We start from the raw sequence: 20,655 nt of genomic DNA on the forward strand, positions 1-20,655 counted from the left end.
TACAAAACAGAACAAAAGATCAAGTAAAGAATCCAGTTTTTAAAGAAATTGGGAATCCACACATCAGATAATAAGAATGCAAAAGAATAAATAAAGAAAAGTCCTCATGTTTAAGTATGGTAGGATATATAGGAGGCTTTTTTTCAATTGTCAATACAGACTTTGGGTTTTTATCCCTGAGCTGATTTGTGTATTTTATCCATAGGGATTGTTTTAAATCCAGACTTTTTATTATGAGTCTGGACTATGAATAAGGAGTTCTAGTGACTGTCTTCATCTTTATTTCACCTCAGTGGTTTAGCTGTTCTCTAGAGTCTGACAGAGCTGCTTCAGTCCACTGGCTGCTGCTGCTTTAGGCATAACAGCATGTTGTGGTCTCCTTCAACTCATGGTACCCCTGCTGGTTTGGCTCTGTAAAGAGACAGAGAGTTGCTGTTAGGGGCATCAGTTTTTGGATGTTGACTTTTTTGTAACATAAAGTGCACATTTGTGGATGCTAAAACTTTTTTTTTTTCTTTAGGCCTCCTTTAGAACATATTAAATTAATTCTGTGTGTATAATTTTGGTAATACAGATCACATATATTAACGATATGGCTCATCCTAAAATGAAAACTGGTTCATCATTTACTTACCCTCACACTGGCCTAAAGGTTTTGGTCAAGATAAACTGCTAAAAATGTTCTAAAGACATTGAAATATGAATCAATATCAAGTAAAGCAAACCTGTCTATTTACAAGGATAAACAGTGTGACTCATGAATTTATTTTAAGATGGATTTTACAACTTTTTAAAGACTTTCTGAGATAATGGTAATTAAAATTTTAATGTAATATTGCAGCTTGTTTTAGACCTGCTATGGATGATTAAATATGACATTTAAAACCACAAGTAGGTGGGGCTATAATGAGTTATTCAACAAAAAGTTCACTCAAATGATCTATTTACAAATGCTGATTCATTTACTAATAAATACTTTTGACTAAAGATGGGACATGGGTAAAAATTAAGTCCATGTTAATCTCGTGTTTTGTGCTGACTGTAATATTTTATTAGGCCACCAATTTAAAATGTTCTCATTGAATGGTGGGAATGGATTGAATGGATGTTATCAGTGGTTATCAGCTGATAGATAAGGGGCAGTAGGGGCCTTCTGTTGGGTTGGGTTTAGAGTTGGGGTAGGGGTAGACGTTAATAAAATACAAGTAATGAGAAATTTTATAAATAATATAAATAATTCTGTGATCAATAAAATAGGTGATTAACCATGTGGATGGATGATAACAGCCTTCTGAGCCTACCAGTGGGTGCAGAAAGCCCCTACTGGCCCAAATCTATCAGCTGATACCATTGATAACGCCCATTCAATCGAGTGATAACATTCGAATCAGCTGACCCAGGGGTATGATTAACTGTCTAAATATATATATTACTTTATCGCTTTCATCACATGAATTACAGGGTCATTCTAGTATTCTACACTCTCAAAAATAAAGATACGAGAGCTGTCACTTGGGATTTTGTTCATGATTGAGGGAAGGATGGAATGTGAGATTGCCAGGTGGATTGGAGCAGAGGCAGCAGTAATGCGGACGATGTATCGGTACGTTGTGGTAAAGAAGGAGCTGAGCCTAAAGGCAAAGCACTCGATATACCGCTCAATCTACATTCCTACTCTCAACTATGGTCATGAGCTTTGAGTCATGACCAAAAGGATAAGGTCTTGGATACAAGCAGCCGAAATGAGTTTCCTTCGCAGGGTGGCAGGGCGCACCTTTATAGATATGGTGAGGAGCTATATTATCTGGGAGGAGCTCAGAGTAGAGCCGCTGTTCCTCCACATTGAGTGAAGTCAGCTGAGGTGGCTCTGGCATTTGTTTTGGATGCCTCCTGGATACATATCTAAGGAGGTGTTCCAGGCATGTTCCACTGGGAGGAGACCTCAGGGAGGACCCAGAACACGCTGGAGGAACTATCTCTCGGCTGGCCTGGGAATGCCTTGGGATCCCACCAGAGGAGCTGGAGGAAGTGTCTGGGGAAAGGGAAGTCTGGGGTTCTCTCCTAAGACTGCTGAAAAGTGGTTGAAAATGAATGAATGAGCTGTCACTGGGATGGTACCTTTTTAAAAGCTATACACTTGTACCTAAAGGGTCCTTATTAATACCTCAAGAGTACATATTAGTACCTAAAAGGTACAAAAATGTACCTTATAAAATGTTTAAGTACAAATATATGCTTTCGAGGCACCAAAAAATTAGGTACAAATGTGTTCTTTTTAAAAGGTACCAGACCGCTTTTGTAACTTTATTTCCAAGAGTGTAACAGGCTCATACTAATTATTTTTATTATTATTATTATTATTATTATTATTATTATTATTATTATTATTATTTAATTATTTATTTTTTGCAAAGTGGTAATGATGTCAGCTTAATAATGTAAAACACATAAAGCAACAATTATAATGACTTACATTAAAACTATGACATTATCAATAAATTATACATCGGTTTGGAAAGATTTGAGTTAAAGCAACCGATGGCAGAATTTTCATTTTTGGGAGAACTATTAATTTGAAAATGATCATACAGACTTCTAATTTACTAAAATAGGTAATGGAAATATGTTAGAAACCCATTTAAATTATTTCAACTATTTCACAATAGGTCATAATATACAATATGGGTTTCCACATTATATGCAAACAAATAACAAAAAAAGATGTTCAGTCACAGTAGAAACACAAATGCTCATCTTCAAATGTTAAATATCTCTCCATCACTTGATGATTTTCTGAACGTCCCAAATGACAGCCACAAAAATGGCCACCAGCAAGATGCGTTTAAGTACATAGATGAGTGTGACTGTACCGAGCGTCATGTCAGGCTCCACAAGAGGGCGCTGCTCTGGACAGTTGACTGCATTTCCTCGAGCTGCTCCCAGGACAGTCATGATGTCCACCAGATTGAGTTTTCCCTCCTCTCTGGCCTCCCTCATCTCCTCCTCCAGCTCCTCTGCGGTCTCCAGCATCTCCTCTGCCTGTTCCTCCGTCAGGACGCCTTTAGCGCCCTTCAGTCGAGGAGGTGCAAGGGAGCAGATGGCCCTTAGACGGCTGTACGACTGCAGCTGTGCTACATTGGCGCGCAAAAACAGGAGCAAAACATTGAGGTCATTAAGTGGGCAGCCCAATTTCTGACCGCTGATCAGCCCCAGTCCAGGAAGCACTTCGTACAGGGAAAGAAAGGTGGTGTCCCAGCAAAACAATCGAAGCAGGCTGAAGAGGACAATAGGAGCCAGCAGCACATAGACGGCTCCGTTAGCCACACTAATGACCTGAAACACAAGTAGACCGGTCATTTTACACTGAACTAGCTCTGGGACCCATGGCTGGTCGCGGAGGAGGCCGGTCCGCACGAAGCAGCTGAATTCGTCTTGTAGGAATGAAGAGAGGTGGAAGTAGATGAGGTACAGGCACGAGGCGGACATGAAGGTCAGGAGGAGGAACCCTCGCAGGAACAGCATGCTGACCAGGAAGTAGGAGCCATGTTTGCACTGCATGTATCTCTCCAGCAGGGGGTACTCAAAGTATCGCTTGCGTTTGGCTCTGAAGAGATAAAATTAATAATAATAATAGTAATACATTGTTTTATGCATCTAAAGAACACACTTTGCTTTTAATGCATGACACTGCGGAACACTCTAGATTTGCTTTGTTTATTTTTTACATCCTAATTTTCTTTTGTCGTGTAGATTTCAATTATGATCACTTTCAAAGGCCATAAGAATTTCGTTAAGAAAATTAGATGCAAATATTTGACATTTCCTTTTCCTCCAAAATATAAAGAAGTGCATTTTAAAATGATGTATGATTTTTAGCCTGCAAAGGAGTTTCTGAGAAAAAGATTTAATGTGATTTGTAATGTTTGCCAGTTCTGCAATAGTGATATTGAAACGGTTAAACATCTAATTCGTCATTGTAATGTGCTTAATCTTTTCTGGTCAACTGGATGAAACAATTTAAATGTTTCCTTATATTTGTTGGGACATTTGTTGGAAAACATTTGAACAACAAAGATGATGACTTCAAATTGTTTACTTATTTTACTTAAAATCTTCATTCATAAATGCAAATTTTTGAAAACAGCTCCACATTTGATTGTCTTTAAAAAGCAGTTTGCCACCTACAGTTGAAGTCAAAATTATTAGCCCCCCTGTTTATTGTTTTTCCCAATTTATGTTTAACGGAGAGAAGTTTTTTTTCTACACATTTCTAATCATAATAGTTTCTAATAACTGATTTATTTTGTCTTTGTCATGATGACAGTAAATAATATTTGACTAGATATTTTTTCAAGACACTTAAGTTTAAAGTGACATTTAAAGGCTTAAATTTTTTTTTTTTTTTTTAAGTTCAAAGGGGGGCTAACAAATCTGACTTCAACTGTATGTAGAGGTTTTAAAACTATCCAAGGGTCAGAGGGCTAAACAATTGAATGATTCGTTTCAGAAATATAGTTTTTTAAACCCCTTGCAGAGTTTCTGTTTGATGTCTGCATGGTATGTTCAGAAAAAAAATTATTATATATATATATATATATATATATATATATATATATATATATATATATATATATATATACATACATACATACATACATACAGTAATATGTTTATTTATTGTTTATATGTTTGTTTATGTCTTAAGTATAATAATATACTAACCTAATTATTACAAGTAATTCTCTCCATTGTGGCTTTGAATCTGTGATACAATTAAAATGCAATATATATATATATATATATATATATATATATATTCATTCATTCATGCTTAGTCCCTTTATCAATCCGGGGTCGCCACAGCGGAATGAACCGCCAACTTATCCAGCAAGTTTTTAATTACATTAGAATATTTTTTCTTCTGTATTGAACCATAAATCTCCAAACAGCACTTAAGTTTTACACACTGTATAGTTATATTTATATTCTTTGTATTGTGAAGGGTTTTACAGGTGTTCAAATGAAATTTGTCTGATTTCTGTGTAAACAATTTATTTCATTTATTTTTCTTTTTTTTTTTTTTTTGCTGATTGCAGTATATTCTGAATTGCGTTGTTGTTATGGAAACATATGTGCAAAAATGAAAACACTTTTGATTACCACTTTGTTCGATGTTTCAATTTCCATGCTAGAAATATAGCCACATTAATGTACATTTGATTACATAATGCCCTGGGAAACACCCATACACTCTCTTATTTACAAACATACATTACACTCAGTTTAGTTCATCCAATTCACCTATAGTGCATGTCTTTGGACTGTGGGTAAAACCGGAGCACCTGGATGAAACCCCAGGCGAACTTTTAAACTCCACATAGTTAATGCCAACGGGCCCTGCTGGGACTCCAACCAGCGACCTTCTTGCTGTAAGGCGACAGTGCTAACCACTGAGCCAACTTGCCGCATACTGTCTAATTTAAACTAATTTAAAAATAGCATTTTAGAAAAATTGTATTCTAAAAATTTTTTTACAATCTGTAATGTAATGTGAAGTATGGTGATTAATACTAGTTTGTTTTTCCTCCTATTCATCAGTAGTGTCTCACCTTAAAATGAGAAGTAAAACTGTTCATAAGTACCTCTCGAGCTCAGTCTGGAACTGCAGAGCGCTTTCTGAATGCTCTTTCAGGTCCAGGATGTTTTGGGCCAGACGGACAGAGCGGTTGTATGATTTGTCCAACTCGTCAATGATGAAAAACAGGTCAGAGGTCAGGCTGGGGACTGCCAGATAGCGCCAGATCAGAGCCGGCAGGTACATCATCATGGCCATCACCAATAAGGAGTATGGAAACATCTGCAAAAAAACAACACAACATTTATCTAAAGTAAATAGTCAAGACAAATATAGTGACTCAGTATATTAATATGCATTAGCGACATGGTGGATCAGTGGTTATGACTGTCGCCTCACAGCAAGAAGGTCGTTGGTTCGAGTCCAGGCTGGGTCAGTTGGCATTTCTGTGTGGAGCTTGCAAGTTCTCCCAGTGTTTGCGTGGGTTTTCTCCAGGTGCTCCAGTTTTCCCCACAGTGCAAAAACATGCAGGTTTACTGTAGGTGAATTGAATAAACTAAATTGGCCTTAGTGTATGAGTGTGTGAATGTGAGAGTATGGGTGTTTTTCAGTACTGGGTTGCAGCTGGAAGGGCATCTACTGTGTAAGACGTGCTGGAATAGTTGGTGGTTCATTCTGCTGTGGTGAACAGTGATGAATAAAGGGACTAAGCTGAAGAAAAATGAATGAATGAATGAATTATAATTCATTGAGTCATTCATACATTCATTCATTCACCTTTATTGTGTATTATTGTTATTGTTGTTATTTTATTATTATTATTGTTACTATTATTTTAATTATTTATTCATTCATTCATTTTCTTGTCGGATTAATGCCTTTATTAATCCCTTCCAGCCACAACCCATCACTGGGAAACCCATACACACTCATACATACGCACACATACATATACTATGGACAATTTAGCCTACCCAATTCACCTGTACGGCATGTCTTTGGACTGTGGGGGAAACCGGAGCACCCGGAGGAAACCCACGCAAATGCAGGGAGAACATGAAAACTCCGCACAGAAACTCCAACTGACCCAGCCAAGGCTCGAACGAGTGACCTTCTTGCTGTTAGGTGACAGCACTACCTACTGTGCCACTGTGTCACCTTATTATTATTATTATTATTATTATTATTACTATTATTATTATTATTATTGTTATTGTTGTTGTTACTATTTTTATTATTATTATTATTATTATATTAACATTTACTTACATTTTCTGTAAAATATTTCTTAACATTTTTTCATTTGTTTAAATATTTGCATAATAATTATAGTAATTATCTTGTGGATCAAAATGTGTGGTATTATAAAAAATATTATTACTTAAATTACTTAATTTAAATATTTACTTAATTAATATATTTAAGTAATAATAATAATAATAATAATAATAATACGTAAAAATAAAAGAAAATATTCATTTAGCCACTGATTTATTTATATTTTTATTTATATATTTATTATATTATAGTTTTATTTATAGGCAATTCTATTTAATTTGTCTAAAATGGTCAAAAGTGGGGCGAAGCAGTGGCGCAGTAGGTAGTGCTGCCGCCTCACAGCAAGAAGGTCGCTGGTTCGAGCCTCAGCTCAGTTGGCGTTTCTGTGTGGAGTTTGCATGTTCTCCCTGCGTTCATCCGCTGCATAAAAACTTGCTGGATAAGTTGGCGGTTCATTCCACTGTGGCGACCCCAGATTAATAAAGGGACTAAGCCGACAAGAAAATGAATGAATGAACGGTCAAAAGTTTTAATATGGACACAAATAAACATGAAATTAAAAAAAGAAGAGATAAAGAGTTTTTTTTCTAATTCATATTCAAACTTCTGGCTATTGATTTCACTGCAAGTCAGTTCGCAGTTTAAAATATCGTCTTAAAGTCCACATAAAACACTTGTGTGTCCCGGTCTAAGTATAAAAAAAAAAAGCAAGAACCTCAAAAAAAGCTTTCATTTCATCTCCATTTAATGACTTTTTTATATAAATAAAAAAAACAAAAACTGTGATTGTACATTTCTTACTCACTTTATGAACCCACAGTGAGCGTTCCTCAATGTTTCCATCGGTGTCAAACTCGTGGTGCATGAGCGAGTCCCAGCAGTACGTGTCCACATAGGCTGCCTGCTTCACTGTGAAGTTATTGGGAGGAAAGCAGCTAATCTGTGGGCCTGGAGGAAGAAGCAGAGAAAATGAACATGCTGAGGCAGAAATGACAGTGTTCCAGCATCACTTGTTGCTGTATAAGTGGAGAAAAGCTGGCCAAGAGCTGGGTGGTAACGTCTGTAATAAAGCTCCATCTACAGATCCTGAAACCACCAAGAAACACCCATCTGGAAGAGATTTTGCTGGCTGGGTGAGAGGGTGTGACCCAGCTGCACCAGTTAAACGTGTGTGCCGCTCTCCAAAACCTACAGTCAACATTCAATTTACTGCCTGAACCCAAGATGCCCCACACCCACCGCTATTATAGACAACTGAGCTGCAGAACATCTCTGCTAATTACATGATAGCAAACCAGCAGAGATATTAATAGACATCTGAGTTTCCTTAACGTTTTAATCGTGATCTACTTATGAAAATTTATATAGTTGGCTCCAAAAGTCTGAGACCACACTCAAACTCTCAGGTTATTATGGACATATAGATTTATACGAAATACACACATACAAACATATACTTACTTACGCTGTTAAAATATCCGTAAATTAGCAGTTTTCTGTATTTTGTAATTCATGTTTTTATTTTTCCTTATTTATTTTAGTTGCATTATCGGACTTTGATCCTTCTTCCAACAACTTTTGAACTTGAAAGTAAAAAAGTGAGTTTTATTGACATTTTTAATAGTTTAAAGTGGCATATATATATATACCTCCCTGACTAAGGCTCTTCTCCTCCGATCATTCAGCTTAGATGGCCGGCCAGCTGTAGGAAGAGTCCTGGTGGTTCCAAACACCTTCCACTTATGGATGATGGAGGCCACTGGGCTTATTGGAAGTTTCAGAGCAGCAGAATTTTTTCTGTAACCTTCCCCAGCCTTGTGCATCGAGACAATTCTGTCTCAGAGGTCGACAGACAATTTCTTTTGTCTTCATGCTTAGTTTGTGCTTTGACATGCACTGTCAACCCTGGGACCTTATATAGACAGGTGTATGCCTTTTCAAATCATGTCCAATCAACTGAATTTACCACAGGTGACCTTCAATTAAGCTGCTGAAACATCTCAAGAATGATCAGTGGAAACAGAATGTAGCTGAGCTCAATTTAGAGCTTCACGGCAAAGGCTGTGAATACTTATGTACATGTGATTTTACAGGTTTTTTATTTTTAATAAACTGCAACAATTTCAAAAAATCTTTTTTCATATTGTCATTGTGGGGTATTGTGTTTAGAATTATGAGGAAATAAATCAATTTTATCCATTTTGGAAGAAGGCTGTAACATAAAAAAGTGGAAAAAGTGAAGAGCTACGAATACTTTCAGAATGTACTGTATATACCCCAAGTATGATTTTAGTTTCATCCGTTTTATTTTTTCATTTGAATTAAATATAAATACTTCCTTGCCATTTAGCTGAAATAAAATGATATTTTTATGTATTTTTAAATAAAAAGTTAAAACTAAATACAATTCTGTGATGCTGAATGTTTTATTTCGAAATTAAATATATAAATATAAACTGATCATTTTCTAGAGAATTATATTTGTCTTATGAAACAAACTGAATAATACACAGTTCATGCTGGATAATGATTATCTGTTTTTGTTGTGTTGATGGGCAGCACGATGGCTCAGTGTTTAGCACTGTGGTCTTAAAGCAACAAGGTCGCTGGTTTGAGTCCAGGTTGGACCAGCTGGCAATTCTGTTTGAGGTTTGAATGTTTTCTTTTTATTTGCGTGGGTTTCCTCTGGGTGCTCTGGTTTCCCAGAGCTAGGTGAGTTTAATCAACTAAACTGGCCATAGTGTGTGTGTGAAAGGGCATTCGCTGCGTAAAACATATGTTGAAATAGTTAGCGGTTCATTCTGCTGTGGCGACCTCTGAAATAAAGACTAAGCCAAAGGAAATTAAATGAATGAATGTTCTGTTGCTTACAACAATGCGTCAACTATAACCCCCATACTTGATTTCTCCTTTGCAAACTCCATTAGCATATGACATCATCTTTCCACGGTAAAGTTAGTGTTGATGTACTCTCCTAACCAAATCACCTGAGTGTTGTCAGACCACGCTCAGAGGCGTAGAGAATGAGTCTGCTAGCCTCGCACGTCTCCGTTTAATTAGCATATCTCCTCGTTAGTCTGAAATAGAGAGCTGGGAAAGAGCAGGCTGACTGTAATTACAGACCCTTGTCATCTCTGCACGTCTCTCTTAATCATCCTCATGCCAATTAACATCTGTGTGAGCTGATTGCAGACCAGCTCCAGAGGAACTGATTGCAACCTCAAAGTCAACTGCCTACACAAAACAGACAGCTCTCTCCAAGTGCACTACTGCCACCAATGCTACCGCTAATGGCCTTTATTCACCTTTTTACAAAATATAGGTTGTGCCTTCATGTTTGGGGATTGTCTACTGAACATAATGGAAACAAATCACTTAAAAGGGGCGTTTGATTTTGTGCTTTATTTTATCTGTTGTGAAAATAATGTTACATTGGATATTTTGACATGAATTTAGTCAACATAGACTCATTCTGAAAATGTTGCACTATATACATTTCTGGAGATCGTGAATTATTTAGCCAGAGCTATGTATCGCTGTATTTTATCTTTAAAACATATGCTATGGGGTGGTATGACGGCATTCCTTTTCCAGCTGTCCGCTTACCTCCATATAGACGGCTTTTCCAGTTTGTCCAGTAGCTCGACATGTACGTCGGTGGACTTGAGACAAAAAGTGAAGTAGACCATGACCATGGGGTTGTCTACAACTCCGCACAGAAACGCCAACTGACTCAGTTGAGGCTAGAACCAGCGACTATCTTGCTGTGAGGCGACAGCACTATCTGTTGCGCCTTGAGTGTAGTTACTTTCCTTTAAATGTGAGTAACTCTTTGCCATAAAAGCGACACTTTGACTTTACTTAAAGTGAGTACACCTGTTGTAACTTGAAACTGTTAAGTTGAATAAACTAAATTTACTAAATTACGCACAAGTTTCACTTATTAATTTTAAGGCAAAAATTTACTAGCTTTTATAAGTAGAGTCAACTAATCATTTATAACAGCTAAGTGTAGTAGAATTACTACAATAAACTGCAATTTACTAATATAAATATTTACTATTGTAAGCTTCAGAAACACTACAGCATTTACCGCAGGAACTTTATGTTTTTATAGTAAATATCAAGGGCGTAGATTTGCTAATCACATTTGTTGGGGACATGCAGTACATCCTTAAAGCGCATTCATACAGCACAGATTCTCTATTGCGAAAAAAGAATCAAGGCTTTAAACACTTAATAATACAAATAACAATGAATGAAGCTCGTCCCATACTGCAAAAGTCAATTTACATGATTTACCTGCAATCAGGCTTTAGGTCGTCGCTTTAGTATTATAAGGTTCTATCTGACATTTTTGTCAAAAGTGAGTTATTGACATATTCTTATTAAATGACAACTTATTCACATCATGGGATTATTTTTAAATTGTTTACATTTTAAGAATATTAATAAAAAAAAAAATGTTACACACATACACACATAGTGCTATGGAATGCAAAAACTTTGAAGCTCAATATCTCAAAATCATTCAGAACGCAGATAGAACCTTATCATTCCAAGGTGCAAGGTATGAATGTAGAGAACGTTAAAGAGGCATGTGATGTAATTAAACTGTTTTATCCATTGTTTTTCAAAGTCATGGAGGCCAAAATTGAACCTGAATTTTGATTAATTGCACAGTCTTGGTTAATAATGTTACGGTGGACAGAGAACACAGCAAATTCCTCGGAGTAAAATTTACTCAGTTCAGAGGGTATTTGGTCCCTCTTTGTAATAAGGCACACGGGTTAGTAATAAGTAAAGCTGCTGTTTGTGGAGTGCTTATTAATCGAGTTGATCTTCTGCTGAGATTTTGAGAGATTCGATGTATTACATTTAAGGCTGTGACTGAAGTCAGTAGTACAGTAGTTTTGTAAATTTTACTCAGAGTTTTACTGTGAACTTTAAGTGACTTACAAGCTACTTTGAAAAGTAACTCCCCATGTCCATGTCTTTCACAGTAAAGGACTAGAAAATGTCCTTGTTTTGGAGCTTCTCACATCCAAATGTAACTATAGCTGTCAGTCACTGAATGGCAGAAAAAAGCCCAGCCAATGACACTGTCCTTATGTGTTTAGGGGAGGGAGGACCAGAGAAGAGAATGAGATTTAACCCTTTCTGCATGTTTAAATTACTAAGGGTTGACGGAGCATTATTTTATTTTGAAGGCACTTAAATTATAGGAGGGGACATTTCTGTAATTGGTAAATATTGGTGGGGACACGTCCCCTCTATCTATGCCATATCTACGTTCTTGGAAAATATACTCCAAAATACTACTCTATTTTAGTTGTAAGAAAATTAAATGGAGGATATGCCACCTCACTGCACACAGTTTAAGAAGTTATGACCACAAAGTATCACTGGGCGACAGAAAAAGGTGGATAAACAGCAACTGGCACCCATATCGTCACTAGTCACTCAAGATGTCTCCCCAAAAAGAACTCCAGTTGGCTTGCCATGTCATATAAATTGCAAATAATCATTAGCAGATGCTTAATTCTCAAATTTCTTCATCACTTTCCTTCCTAAGCAGTGTAGATATAGCGCTGTCACCTCAAATGAACACTAATTACATCCAGCGCTCCATCAGCCCGACCCTCAAGCTAATGGTCAGTCAATTAACTCAAGAGTTTGTGAAATTACTGCAGTGCCAGAGCCGCTCTGATGTCCTGTGATTCCCGCACGGACACTAGAGAGAGAGAGAGAGAGAGAGAGAGAGAAATAGAGAGAGAGAGAGCTGCTAACCTATAGAAATCTCTCTGGCAAAGGCCATGGACACCAGAAGGAGTGGCAGGCCCACAGAAATGAACTTGATGACTTTATCCAATGGCAAATCCAGCTCCAGGTGTCGAATGCGATTGTCCCCATTACTTTCCTTCAGCAGGGCATCAGAGAGAATCGCTTGGGCAGCCGTGTTGGCGATAGACATGCTTACAGCTGTGAAAGGTAACAGAAAAGCAAACCGAAATTTGTAACCTTTTTTACATATGCATAGGCATGGGACGATAACCGTTTTCAAGGTATACCATGGTTTGGAAAAGTCAAGGTTTCAAAACCAGCAAAATTTTCTACAATACCGTTCCTAAGGTATGAGTACGATTTTTTTATTTACGTTTTATTTACAACAGTATCTCCTGCAATAAAGATTTCAAATTGTAATCATTTTACATTGTAAAAAAAAAACTTTGTTTTTGAAACAAATGAAGACAGAAGTCAATAATTCATTTAGCCTGACATGTTTGCCGTTACAAAATATTTAAAATGTTTCTCAAAAAATATATATATACTGTGTTTAATGGAGAAAAAAAGTTTTAGTTTTTTTTTACCCAGAGATTCAAAAAGAATATATTTTAGAACAGTAATCACATAACCGCAAAACCGTGAAACAATGATATTTGTTATCATACCGTCAGAATCTTATACCAGCCCATGCAGTATAAATCAGTATATAAAATAAAACAAATCCATTTAAGAGAGAGAGAGAGAGAGAGAGAGAGAGATTGAAAATGTAAACATGCACAACTTAAAAATAAAATTAAAAGCATTAAACTCTACTGTTTAAAAAAATATATATATACTGTACAATGTTGAAATTTGGTATCTATTAACATCTATTATACAGTGTGGAAAAAAAGGACGTTAAACCACAAAACCTGCCAAGTGTAGTTTTCATCTGAAGACTGAATAAATAAGCTTCCATTAATGTGTGGTTTGTTGTGATAAATCAATATCTGGCTGAGAAATTTCTGTTAGAATATCTGGAATCTGAGAGACAACGAAAATATACCTTTAAATATTGAGAAATTCACCTTTAAAGTTGTCTAAATTGAGTTCTTTGTATATGTGTTTTGCTAAACAAAAATTATTCCACTAATTTAATCATTTTTCATCTGTTTTTTTTGGGGCCGATTTTGGGGTTGATTGTGTTTTCCATGCTGTTGTATAAGTTTTGACTTTGTGTTGCATGTCCATCCGTGTTTCCCCTTCCTATTATTTTGTTTTTGTTTTTTAGGGGGTAGATGCCACCCTTTTCTTTTTATAAATATTTTCTCCTGTTTTTGTTCTTAGTCAGGGAGGTAGGTGTAGATTTTGTCTTTTTATTTCTGTTATTTTACTAGGTGTTGTAAGTTTCATTTAGGTGTTTAGTTAGTGTGTACTTTATGTTTAGTATTTTTTTTTTTTTTTGGCGATAAAAAAAGAAAAAGACAAAAAAAAAAGACAAAGAAACCCGGGTCAAAAGGGTCGTAAAAGTAAATTTTATATTTCGGTTGCTCTTTTATGTTGCAGCCTTAACCCTAGACCAGGGTCGTAACAACCGATGAATGATTGATAAATGACGAACACTTCCGAACTCCACCTGTTAATTTCAGCTGCCTATATTGACCTTATTCTAAAATGCGGAAGTGCGCCTGTTTTCGCGATTGTCTTAGAACTTCCGATTCAGTCGCCTATGGGAGAAATGACTAGGAATAATAAACGGCAGAAAATGGCCAAACTACTTGCTCAACAAACAAATGTTTGCATGACTACACAGACCAAGTAGCATAATATAATAAGAAAATATTAAATTGCAACATCAAGCAGCGTAACGAGCAGTTGTTAACGACAAAAAGTGAATGGAAGTGAATGTGACCGGAAGTCGCGAGACAAAAAGATTCAAATGGCAGCGCCCGCTCGACAGAATAAGGTGAATAAGTTTAGGTCAGGAAATAAAAGTTGTTGCGCACCTCCTGAATGTAAATCTTGCATTATATTGAGGATAACAGAATTCTGTAAATCATATTATTCATTTGTATCCAATAAATTGCTAACATCCAATAAATTGCTCATATGTTAATCATTGAAGAATAACCTCTCCTGACCTTTATTATTGAACAAGCATGGAATTAATTGAACATTCCAACAGAATAAATGTAAGTATTTGATGTCAATATGACATTGGTTTAAGATGTTTAACTCGATTTTGAATTTGGTCACTTTCCAACAGAAACTAAATTCAATTAAATATCAACATCATTTGACGTCGTTATAGAACATCAAAAAACATCCTTACATGCTGATTAGACATTGAATTTTGGTCACCTGATGTCATGACCCTACTCCAACCTAATATTAATGTCATATAATGTTGTGTGCCTGCTGGGATTAATCTTCGATAGGCTATGCATATAGGATGACTTAACAAAAGGCACTTTTGATGATGTGGTTTATTAGCAAGTGATACAAGAACACATAATGAATGATTAGTCTTACTTACATGATAAAGTATCACATTAGGCCTTCCATGAAATCATTTCATTAAACAGTAATTATGTCTCCATTAAATACGTTAGCAGCTATCCAAGTTCTTATTAGACAGAACCACTGATGCTCTGCCACTTTAACACACAATCATTAAAAAATGATTATTAGATAGCAAAATACTGGGCGTTTAGCACACTGTGTATAAACTCATGTAGTTAACCCCAGTTAAAGAACGTTACAAAATGGTTTGCACCATTTTAACCCTGACGTATGAAATGATGCTTCGGATCAACAAACAGTGTTTACTTCGTTTAATATTCATAAGGCTTGTGGGACAAATCAACATGTCAAATGCAATTAAACTCGAAGAAATGCATATATAACTCAGGATTATCTTTTAATGAGCTTTTTTACACACTGCACATTGTTATTGTCTTTTTAAATACGTTTTAACCATATGTTTCACACAATTTTTGTAGCTGGTGGTTAAAAGAACACTAAACAAACAACCAGCGTCAAACTGAAACGAGAGCTAATCTGCTAATACATATAGTTTAAATTTTAGCACAGTGCTGTTTTAAACGTGTTAACCCTGGGTTAATCGAAGTATATGAAAATATGCTTCAAACAAACAACCAAGCATAAACGGAACAGCGTTTACCTCATTAAATATTCATGATGTTTGTTCAGTTCGACATTTTCTGTATAGGAGCTTGAGGGAGGGAAAAAAATTCTAATTCAAAGTCAAACGGAAAATGAGTGAAGAACGGTTACACTTGCAGGCCCTTAGCTAGTCAGGTGAAAGGGGTGGTACTTTTTGCAGTTATTTCTCTCATTTTCTATTTAATTAACTACTCCATTTAGTGACATTTTAAGGACAATTTTAGCTGAATTAGGTTCGGTTGGTCACCAGAACCAGTTTTTGATGTAACGTTACCAATAATATTCACTAAATATTTAGACTAAATAAATATGAAAAAAATGATTACATTAAATATTATTAGAAAAAAAAACTAATTTTCACTTATTAGGCAAATACCAAACTGGCCAGTACAACTTTACCCAGTCTGAATTTTGGCGATTTAATTAATAAACAATGAAAACATAAAAATAATGATGATGATGAGCTTCATGATTTGGATAACTACATGGATAACTAAAACAGCCCAACTATTAGTATTAAAATTAACTTGATTATGGGTCACTATAGGAGCTTCACACCTTTTCATTGGTCATTTTTTCTTTCAAGAATGAGGTCGAAGATTAAGAATTAAGGCTACAGGTAAAATGTTTCTCCATTTAACAACAATGTAGGTCAGTAGAGAAAGATGGTTTCAGTTACTTCAAATTTTATCTTAAAGCCTTCGATGGGTTATTGTCACAGTTTATGATGGTATAGCAGTCAAAATAGCAAAAAATAAGCTCATGTATGGGACAAATTCTGGATTTTTGTTAGTGTGGTAGGTCTTTTAAACCACCTGTAGAATATCATTTAATTACTTAAAGGTAAACATTGTGAAACATAGCGAAACATGCAAGGATTATATTGTTACATCAATAAACAAAATAAAAATTTACAAAATAAATTTGTTTATATTTGTTCTTACAGTACCTTGTTGAGTTCCTTATCCAACAGAGGAATCTACGGTAGCTCAATCCGGCAGTAAACTGGTCCTGAAGCTGGAGAGCCGAGGTGTGCTGGCGTGGATCTTAAATATTGGGGGAGGTCTGAGTAAAATGAGAGGCTGTACTAGGCTGGTTTCAGGTAATTAAAATAGTTAGAGAGCACTTTTTTGAGGCCTGCTAGGGAAAACGCAGAGAAAGAGAGAGAGAGAGAGAGAGAGGGTGGAGATGGCCTGCAGATCTACGTGCTCATCAGCCTAGTGGCACCAATCCACTTCAAATGAACCCGGCGATGTGGCTTTTCCTGCCTCTGTCATTTCCAGTGTTATTTATACTCTGAACAGCCTTGCTGAAGAGTGCATGTACTGGACTGCCACAAACGCTGTTATTTCAGATGCATACAGACCTTCATGACAATTAAAACTCCTTAGAGTGCCGTTTAACCCCCTGATGGCAAAAATATGTTGTGCAGCTTTCTTAACAATCGTACACACTGAAAAATATGATTCATTAGTTACAACTTTTTTTAAGGTAAGTGCTTGAAAATAATCAATTTGGGCTGCATTTACACAAACACATTAAGTTGAGCATTACTAAATTTAGTTTGTTTGTTTAAATTCAGCCCATATTAGTCATTTGCAACCACTTATCTTGAAAAAAAAAATGTAAAATTCCAATGAATATTTATTTTCAGTGCACGTAAAGGCTGAAAAATGACATGCAGAAATGGCAATTTGCATGTAAACCCAGTAAAGTTGTCTGCTCATACGGCAAGGGTTTTTATAACATCTGAAGCCACCCAAAAATATTCACATATGGGAAACCAGTCCAGATTGTAGTTTCCAGTAGCCTTAAATAGTCTTTAAAAACAGTCCTTGCAGAAAATCATGCCATTTCACAGCAAGAGATTTTTAGAAATCTGAACTTTACCCTAGAGGTTGCAGTTATTTAGGTTACAAAAAGCATGACTGAAGTATTCAAGCCCAACTTTCCAAGCCTTTGGTCTATAGATATTGATGCGGCAAACTCTGTATTACTCCTTCCTCAAGATTATGCTTCTTTATTATTTATGACACCATTATAATGCCTAGCCTGGACATCTAAATCATGCTGAACATGCATAAATAAATTCCACATCGTTTTTAAAAAATACATAGCTCCCGGCAGTATAATACTATTGTGGTCCTTGTGTTTATCTTTAGCAAAAGTAAGAAATTAGTTAAATATACAAGCAATATTCACACACACACACACACACACACACACACACTGAGCTCTAGACATAAACTTATTTTATCAAACATTTTCCAGAGTTGTTCTGTGTTGTTATCATAAAGCAGTGTATTGTGTAGAATATTACAGTTTTTACTTTTATTATAAGTTTTAATTTTAGCTTTTTGTCAATTGCAATTTTTGGCAAAGAGTAATTGTGAATATTTGCATCCAAAATAAAAGTTTGTTTTGACATAATATATGCGTGTGCATTATATATATTTATGATCCATATGTGATAAACACACATGCATAGAAACATTCATTCATTCATGTATTCTCTTTTCGGCTTAGTCCCTTTATCAATCTGGAGTCGCCACAGCGGAATGAACCGCCAACTTATCCAGCATATGTTTTACGCAGTGGATGCCCTTCAAGCCACAACCCATCAATAGGAAACACCCATACACTCCCTTTAACACACATAAGGACAATTTTAGCATACCTTATTCACCCACAATATAGCGCATGCATTTGGACTTGTGGAGGAAACCGGAGCACCCGGAGAAAACCCACGTGAACACGGGGAGTACATGCAAACGCTACATGGAAATGTCAACCGGCCCAGCCGAGGCTCGAACCAGCGACCTTCTTGCTGTGAGGTGACAGTGCTACCCACTATGCCACCCTGCATAGAAAATAAAACTATACAAAACAATTTTGTAACATAGATATTCAAATGTATATATAATTTGTAGAATATATCCTTATAGTTTATATCTAAATGTTAATATATATATATATATATATATATATATATATATACATACACGTGTATATATATATGTATATATATATATATGTATGTGTATATAAATATATGTATGTATATATATATATATATATATATATATATATATATATATATATATATATATATATATATATATATATATATATATATATATATATATATATATATATGTGTGTATGTGTATATATATATATATATATATATATATATATATATACACACACACACACACACACCCAGTACAGACACATACTGTATATGCCACAACTTTTTTTTTGGATGCAATAAATTTTTTCCAAGTACAGGTTTATATATAGTCATTCCTTCATTTTACTTTAGCTTAGCCATATGTTTTACGCAGCAGATGCCCTTCCTGCCACAACGCAGTATTAGGAAACACCCATACACTATGGCCAATTTAGTTCACCTATAAACTTTAGTTAATTCACCTATAGCGCATGTCTCTGGACTGTGGGGGAAACTGGAACACCTAGAGGAAACCCACGCAAACACAAGGAGGACATTCAAACTCCACACAGAAATGCCAACTGGAAGAGTCTCCCGGCGACCTTTTTGCTGTAAGGCGACAGTGCTAACCACTGAGCCACCGTGCCAATTGTCATTTCTGTTTAGTTGAAGTTAAATGGGGTGACATGAATTTAGGAATGCATGTTGGTAAAGTATTATTCATCATACATCTCACCAATTTGTGTATATATATATATATATATATATATATATATATATATATATATATATATATATATATATATATATATATATATACATGTATTTAGAATTGCCAATGTGTAAATAGCTTGTAAGAAAACTTAAAGCCTAAAGAGTGATTTTTATGTTGAGATAATTTGTCATTCAAAGATCATTTCAAGAGAGTTTTGAATCCCTGCAAAATCTTTTTTTTTTTTAATACTTTTAATCATGGATAATATCTTGTACATTATGTGTACAGTACTGTACATGATTGTTGTTGTAGTTCAATTTATGACCACTGTAATCACTAATGAGAAAGTTCACTGGATTCTCCACACAGGACTTTTAAAAGTGATGTAAGTTTTTGATCTAAAGCATAAAAAAGCGTAATATGTTTCAAGTTGTTAAAGAAACATGCTACATGAAAATACTTATCTAAAAAACATTGTAGAAAATCAGATATTCTGCTTTGAAAATGTGTTTTCTGTGCCGGAACCGCTGTCTTTGTTTTGGTATTTTTAACCTGCCGGATGCCAGTTTAGCCAATTATATTTCAGCACTCCAGGTTGACTTGGTGGAAAACCACATATTTTATTCATTCTTTCATTCAGAAGGGCTCTGAAAGCATGCATCTGTGACCGGAATGCGACTTCCAGTGGACAGTAGCAAACTCCGAAATGAGATGCAGATTCAGAGTTCCACATGACGTTATTAATTAGCAAATAATATAAATAATACGAACATAAACATTAAATGAGCAGGTTACATTGTAACCGCGTGTCCTAGCAACACGCTTCATGACAAGATGAGCAATTTGGCTGTTGGCCAGACGAAACATGACAGAAATTTAAATACAGCCATTCAGAAGCACAGAATATGCACTTACTCACGAAATGTAAGGTTTATAATCTAATTAATGCATATTTAACATTTTTAAATGAACATTCTGAATCACTCCTATCTGTTCATTTGTAAAGTTCAATTTTAAACAGTATTTTCTTTTCAAGATTTGAGGTGTTCTGCTTTGAGTATTTGGCAATAAATGTCATAAAAAATGACATTCAAACTCACATTGTTGGCATTTAACACTGAATAAAGCACATGAGGTTTACCTGAGGTGATCATTGTCAGTTTTCTTTTGTTCACCTGTGAG

The 20,655-nt window shown here is 35.5% G+C and overlaps 1 protein-coding gene across 1 annotated transcript in view; it reads right to left on the reverse strand.

Moving 5' to 3' along the window:
- Window positions 1–2,778: 2,778 nt before the first annotated feature.
- The window catches only part of pknox2 (pbx/knotted 1 homeobox 2), a 218,893-nt gene continuing 201,016 nt past the window's right edge, over window positions 2,779–20,655 (reverse strand). The window contains exons 13-16 of the mRNA XM_009305360.5: window positions 12,644–12,835; window positions 7,659–7,801; window positions 5,643–5,857; window positions 2,779–3,604 (exon numbers count right to left, since the gene is read on the reverse strand). Of these exons, the coding sequence (XP_009303635.3) occupies window positions 2,779–3,604; window positions 5,643–5,857; window positions 7,659–7,801; window positions 12,644–12,835 (1,376 nt within the window). The remainder of the gene's footprint in view (window positions 3,605–5,642; window positions 5,858–7,658; window positions 7,802–12,643; window positions 12,836–20,655) is intronic.

This window comes from Danio rerio, chromosome 10 (genome assembly GCF_049306965.1).
Source record: "Danio rerio strain Tuebingen ecotype United States chromosome 10, GRCz12tu, whole genome shotgun sequence".
NCBI lineage: Eukaryota > Metazoa > Chordata > Actinopteri > Cypriniformes > Danionidae > Danio > Danio rerio.